The 6513-nt window shown below is 54.4% G+C and overlaps 1 protein-coding gene across 1 annotated transcript; it reads left to right on the top strand.

The window, feature by feature from the left end:
• Positions 1-3436: 3436 nt before the first annotated feature.
• LOC104408699 (wiskott-Aldrich syndrome protein family member 3-like) lies at positions 3437-6509 on the top strand (the record flags this gene model as incomplete). Its single annotated transcript, XM_010018370.1, has 6 exons — positions 3437-3569; positions 4905-5039; positions 5152-5305; positions 5625-5742; positions 5909-6084; positions 6485-6509. Coding segments are annotated over exons 1-6 (741 nt in total), but the record flags the coding sequence as incomplete, so codon positions are not given.
• Positions 6510-6513: the final 4 nt, after the last annotated feature.

Raw genomic sequence — 6513 nt, forward strand, 5'->3', positions numbered from 1 at the left:
GGCTCCATTTGCAGCTCCTGATTTCCTCCTCCTGCAGCCTGACACTAGCATTATCCCATTGAGTTCTCCTCTCTTCCACTGAGGAGACAACAAAACCTCATAGATCTTAGTCCATGGGAGCAATACTAGAACCTGGCTGATGTTCCCAGACCCAGCAGAAGAGATGCTGACCCTGCAATAATGCCCTGGAGATGTGCAGGGAAATGGGATGTCTCAGACCATTGTGAGAAGGTTGGGCTGGTTGAGGTTGTACCTGTGAACCCCACACCCATGGAGCAGCCAGCACCTAGAGACACTGGGACTATCCATTGGAAGTAAAAAGAAGCTGACCTTGCCGGCTGCTTGGAAAAGCCCGTATAGCCACATAAACCTGGGTGAAGCTTTGAAGGTGAAGCATTGTGAGGGCTTATCCCAAAAGCAGCTGAATGGTGGGATCACAGGGATGGGCAGGTGTGGCTGGAATCTTCCCATGGCCTCAGAGCCATCAGCTGCATCTCCTAATGCACCCTCAGCTAGAGAGGAAAGGACCCGAGCCCTCAGGGGCTGGCACATGTCCTGAACTGCAAGCAGGGAGGAGAGCAGGAGGGGAAGACCTCATCCCCACCTACAGGCATCCACCACCAGCGAGGATGGACACTTGTATGCCAAGGGATGATTTTAGGAACTCCTTTTCACACCCATGGTGCCAGAGCAGGCATCTCACAGCAGAATCAGCACCGGGGCTCAGAAACCTTGCACCAAACTCATGCCAGCACCCACCCGAGGGACCCACCTGGGGCAGGAGCTGCTTGCAGGAGGTCCAACAGGGGTCAAACCAGGAGCAGGGCTGGAGCATCCCTCAGGGCCGGACTAGCTGAGCTTAAATAACCTCCTGGCCTATGGGTGGGGATGTGTGTCCCAGGTGGGGCTGCTCAGGGCTATCAAGGGCTAGTAGTGCCTATGGGAAGATGGCAATTTGGTCCTGCAGCTGCCCAGATGTGGCTTTACTGGTTGCATGGCAATGCCCAACTGGGCTGTAGTGGGGGTGCCACAGCGGTTGTTGCCAAGCCTGGTGCATGCAGAGTGTTAGTGATGGCCCATGGTGCTGAGCACTGAGGTGGGGTCTGGTATGGCCGTGTGTGTGTCAGAAATCATGCACTGCTCCTGGCCTATCCCTATCCACATTGGGAATATCAGCCATTAATTGGGGAGGTTAAAAAGCAGCAATTTAAAAGTTGCCTGTCCTGGCTACCTTGGCCTAAAAGTGTGTGTGCCTACTCCTCCTTGGCTTCTTCTGCTGCAAGCTCTGAGTCTTGTTAGAGCTTTTGGGGGTGGGGGCAGATTAAAGGGATCATGCTTCTCCCATAGCGTGGTCTCCAATGCTGTTATCAGACCACATCCCCACCTTCTGCCCCTCTTCAAGGCTGTCCTTGCTGGGAAGTTTCAGACCTCAGATCCTTCTTTTCTTCATTCCCCTCTATGGTCCCCATGAGGGATGGAGGCTGATTCCTCCCAGGCCCCCCGTGCAGAACAAAGAGCCCCGGTGCCGGTGGCCGTGTCCCAGGCGGCTGCTGAGAATGGCTCTTTGTTCCCTGCTTCTAATTGCTGGGCCCAAGCAGCTCATTAACTCCTCTGCCCTGCACCCTCCGGTCCCTGCGGCCACTGCTACATGGGGACATGCTGGGGCTCAGCCTCTGAGTGTGGGTTTTGGGGTGACACATAAAATCATCTCAAAGCAAGCTTGGGGTGAAGATGCCAGTGTTGCTCCTCTCTTTATACAAGTGGGGTTCAGGGGTGCCTGGAAAGGGGGGCTGTATGTGGCCAGAGCAAGCATCCATCAGCAACATCCCTGCAAACTCCTTCACAGTTTTCTCAGCCAAAATATACCCAGCTGGGAGAAGCCTCTAGGTTTTTTGGGAGCCAGGAACAGCATCAGCTCCCCACGCATGTGCAGTGACTTTGGGAAGCGCCGGAGGACACACGGTTTGCTCTAAGGAGGGTTCAGGGCTGGGGTCCTTCCCACGGTGCCCCGATTGCCCTGGGGCAGAGCAGAGCCCAAGCATTCACCCCCTGCACATACAGATCCGGGAGCACAATCGGCCCTTTGGGAAGCTCAATATGAATGATTTAGAAACAAGTTTTGGACTCTTTCATGGAGGGAGCTTGCATTTGCATTTGAAAACTGCGAAGGAGCTGGCGGTGCTGGTGGGGAGACGGGAGCGCTGGCGGGTGCTATCAATGGGAAACTGTTCTGTCGAATGCTCCCGGGGCCAAAAAATGTGAACTCTGCAGGTTTCTGGCTCCGTTCATGATTGGAATTGCTGTGCCCGGCTGCTCTGCTCCCAGCTATTAACAGCTCTGCTTGGGAGCTGGTTTTCCTTCACTGCCAAAGCAGGGCGGGTGTTTGTGAGGGATGGGGTGGATGGAGTGTGGAATGGGGGGGATTCATCTCACCGCACCCAGGAGCTGGGAAGGCTGTTCATGCCCTCCGGTCCCCACCAGCCCAGGATCCAATCTGTGGTGATTTCAGTGCTAAAGCCATCAGTTTGCCTTTGCATTAGGAGTGGATCTGAGGCCTGATGCACTCATGTCACATAAGACCCCCTTGTGCAAGCCTGTGCGCTTTGTGCCTGTCCATGTCCCACTCCCAGGCTGCAGCACCCCAGGGGACACCACTGTGGTTAATAAATGCTCTTTATTTTCTCCTTTCTCAGCCTGTTTCACACCACTTGTCCTTTACATCAGCAGGGTGACCTGCCCCAGCACCCTCTCCTACCCCACTGTGCCCATCTTCATCCTTCCTCACCAGCTCCCATGGGTGCTCTCACTGGAGATGAGGCTGCTGGGTGCAGGCATCTCCCTTCATCTCCTCAAGCCCCATAGAAAATGAACCATCTCCAGTTCAGGCAAGGGTGGTGGTGGAGCAGAGAGCATGTAGGGTGCTACAGAGAGCAGGGGTGAGCTGGCCACGGCAGCTTGCCTCGGTGTGGTGTGTGCACAAACAAAACCCTGGAGAGCTTTGCACTGAGCTGGAAGTAATGGCATTACAAGCGCTTGCTCGCTTCTGGCTGCTGTTTGGGTTGGACGAGGCTTTTCAGGGCTGCAGCACATGGGGGTTTGCTCCTGGTTTGAGCACAGCTCCAGGAAGGTAAGTGGGAAAAGCTCCCTGGGTACGGTGGCTTGTCAGTGGAGCACAAGGTAGGGTCCTCACCTCCATCCTGGCATCCGTGTGCGCACCGGTTTGCACCCACAGAGCATTCCCTGCTTGGAAAAGCCCTGATGCCACTGCATAGGCTGCACTTGCCGTGTCCCAGGATGGGCAGGATGAGTGCCCTGAGCAGAGAGCAGAGGGAACAGGGATAAAACCAGGATAAAACCATGCAGATGGTAAAAGCTGTGTATTTCTTGTTCTCTCTTTCTGCTTTGCCCAGGAGCGGCGTGAGGGCTCGCCGGCAGCATGCCGCTGGTGAAGAGGAATATCGAGCCCCGGCACCTGTGCCGGGGGGCTCTTCCCGAGGGGGTGACGAGTGAGCTGGAATGTGTCACCAACAGCACGCTGGCTGCCATCATCAAGCAGCTGGGCAGCCTCAGTAAGTCACATACAGCGACCTCGGCGTGGGATGCTGATGGGACACTGCTTGGTCCAGTTCCGATCACAGAGAAATGGGGCTACATGAAAGCTGTGTGGCTGCAGCCACCCCTAATTCAGTGGGAATTATTCAGCTAATTAAAAAAAAGGAGGATACTCAGGGCCAAACCCAAATGGGGACTTGGTGACATTTTTAAGACCCATTTTCCTCCCATAGCTGATCTGTGCAGTGGGGAAAAAAAGCCTTTGTGAGCCTTTTGCTTGTCAAGTTGGCCTGAAACAGGAAGGTCAGGTGAAGAGTAAAAGAACCCAACCTATTCTTTTTGATATTAGAGCTTTATGTGAAAGAGATGTCTCTATAAAAGGTCTAAATCCTCTTCCGTCTTCCTGTGCTGGGACTGATTTCAGCAGAAAAGGGGAGGATGAGAGCACTGCCCGCACCAATGTGCAGATTTAATAGGGGCAACCTATTTCACTGCTGAGTATTGACTTAAAATAGAGAAAGAAGCACAGGCTTTTCAGGGCTCCCTCTCTTATTTACCCCTCCTCAAGAACTAGATTCTTCTCTGAAATACTTCCAGAAAAATAAAGCCTGTATTTAGGGAGCTGCTGGAAGCGCAGGAGCTCACATGAGCAGCACCATGAGTGCTCAGGCCATGGCTCCCTCATCCGGGGAAAAGGAAATCAAGTATAAACGTCTGAGCTGGGTGACAGGCCGAGCAGATTCCAAAAGTGCCTTGATCTCAGGAGCCATTTGATACATGGTTTTGGAGGAAACCCCGAGGTACAGGGCTGGGCTGGGTGCTGTAGCCTGCAGATGTCAGCAATGCTCTGCCAGGTGCCCTGCTCAGTCCTGTGACAATCACAGCCCTAATCATAGCACTGAGCTATGCACATAGCACTGTGGGCACTGAGCGCTGCAGGAGAACTGCTGAAGTGAAATAAATCACAGCTTCTCCCTGCTGTAGGACTCTCCCGGCTGCCCTGCTCTTGGTTTTCCACCTTGAGGACAGGGTTTCTACAGGTCACGTTGTGTGGTGGTAGTTTTTTGGCTGCATCTGTCCTGGTAGATCCAAAGGCTTTTTGGGTATGGACAGTGATGGTTCAGTGCCTCCCATGGGTACCACTCTCACTGAAAAGGATGCTCATGCACAGAGGAGGGCGCAGGAGAAGGGTGGGTGGTTTGTGCTCACCCCCCTCTGTACATTCTGCAAGGTCTGGGAGAGGATGAGGCTCAGTTCCCAAAAAGTGGTGGGGAGAGAGCCCCGCGGAGCTGTGAGGTGCAGGGATGGGCAGGGCGAGGGCTGCCTGACGTGCGCGCGTTGCCCTCTGCCAGGCAGGCACGCAGAGGACATCTTCGGAGAGCTGTTCAACGAAGCCAACAGCTTCTACATGAGGATGAACTCGCTGCAGGAGAGGGTGGACCTGCTGGTCATCAAGGTGACGCAGCTGGACTCTACGGTGGAGGAAGGTGAGGGGCTGGGGCTGTTTTGGGGTGGTAGCCGGGTACTCAGGGCCGGACTAGCCCAAGGCTCATGGGGCTGAGGCCACCCCTACATCCCCACTTCTTCTCGTGCCCCCAGTTTCGCTGCAGGACATCAACATGAGGAAAGCCTTCAAGAGTTCCACAGTGCAGAACCAGCAGGTCGTGTCTCGCAACTCCATCCCCAACCCAGTGATGGAGATGTACCAGCGCTGCGACAAGCCCCCGCCGCTCAACATCCTCACGCCCTACAGGTAGGGTGGCTGGTGCATCACTCCTTGGGGGGACTGAGGAGGTGCTGGGGTGTTCTGGGGATCCTTTCCAGGAGAGACATCAGGGGTGCCCCCATTTGCTGCTCAACAACGGCTGGGAGACTTTCTGCAGTTGCTGTGCCACCATCCCCATGGTGTAGGATGCTTGGGATAAGCAACCTATGCAGCGGTTACTGTTGTGTTGGACGTGTTCATCGTGGGGCAACAGCTTATGGCCGTGCTTGTACCAACCCACCCTGTGCAGGGAAAATGGGGTATTCTCCTGTGTCTGATAACCCACTCTCCTTTCCCAACCTCCCAGGGATGACAAAAAGGATGGTCTCAAATTCTACACTGACCCCTCCTACTTCTTCAACTTATGGAAGGAGAAAATGTTGCAGGCAACAGAAGATAAGAGAAAGGAGAAGCGCAGGCAGAAGGTAACAGTGAAGGACACTGGGAGGGCTGCCCAGGACGTGGGGGACCTTCCTGATAAATGCCGTGTGCTCCAACCCATTGTGGTGGGCACATCTTGTGGTGCTGGGTGATGGTCATGGTCTGGAGGAGCTGGGCTGAGATGGAGCCGTGGTTTGTGTGTGCCCTCAGGAGCAGCGGCTGGTGGAAGACTCCACCCGGGAGGTGAAGAAAGTGAGGAAAGCCCGTAACCGGCGCCTGGAGTGGAACATGATGGCCTATGATAAAGAGTTCCGGCCCGATAACAGGTTCTCACCATCCCCCTATCACATGGCATCATCGGAAGGATCACTGTCCCCAGATAATAGGCAGGTTTTACCTACTGCACGTTTAACTCACCACCTTTGCTTTTCTTTTCTCTGTCTTTGGGGGAATGAGTTGCTTGGAGGAGGATCGGGGTGATAAGCCATACACCCATGGTAGCTTCAGGGGCAGCTGGTGCCCTCAGGGTCACATCCAGGGCCTTAAGAGCAGCCTTGGTGCTGGGGCAAAGTCTGAGCACTTTCCATTTAGCAGCTAAAAGAGCCTGGTTCAGCTGTGTTGGTGTTCTCCTCCCCTCCCCTGTCTCTCTGCTTTTGTACATTGCTGTTTTTCTGGCCATTTCTTGCTTTGTTGTCTCAACCCAAAATACTCCCAAAAAAACCCCATCCCCCGCCCCATCCACCCCCTTTCCCAGGAATACAACAGTTGGCTTTCCCTATGCTGTAGATCTTACGCATCGGACGCTGCCGACCACT

This window comes from Nestor notabilis, unplaced genomic scaffold (assembly GCF_000696875.1).
Source record: "Nestor notabilis isolate BGI_N333 unplaced genomic scaffold, ASM69687v1 scaffold29697, whole genome shotgun sequence".
Lineage (NCBI taxonomy): Eukaryota > Metazoa > Chordata > Aves > Psittaciformes > Psittacidae > Nestor > Nestor notabilis.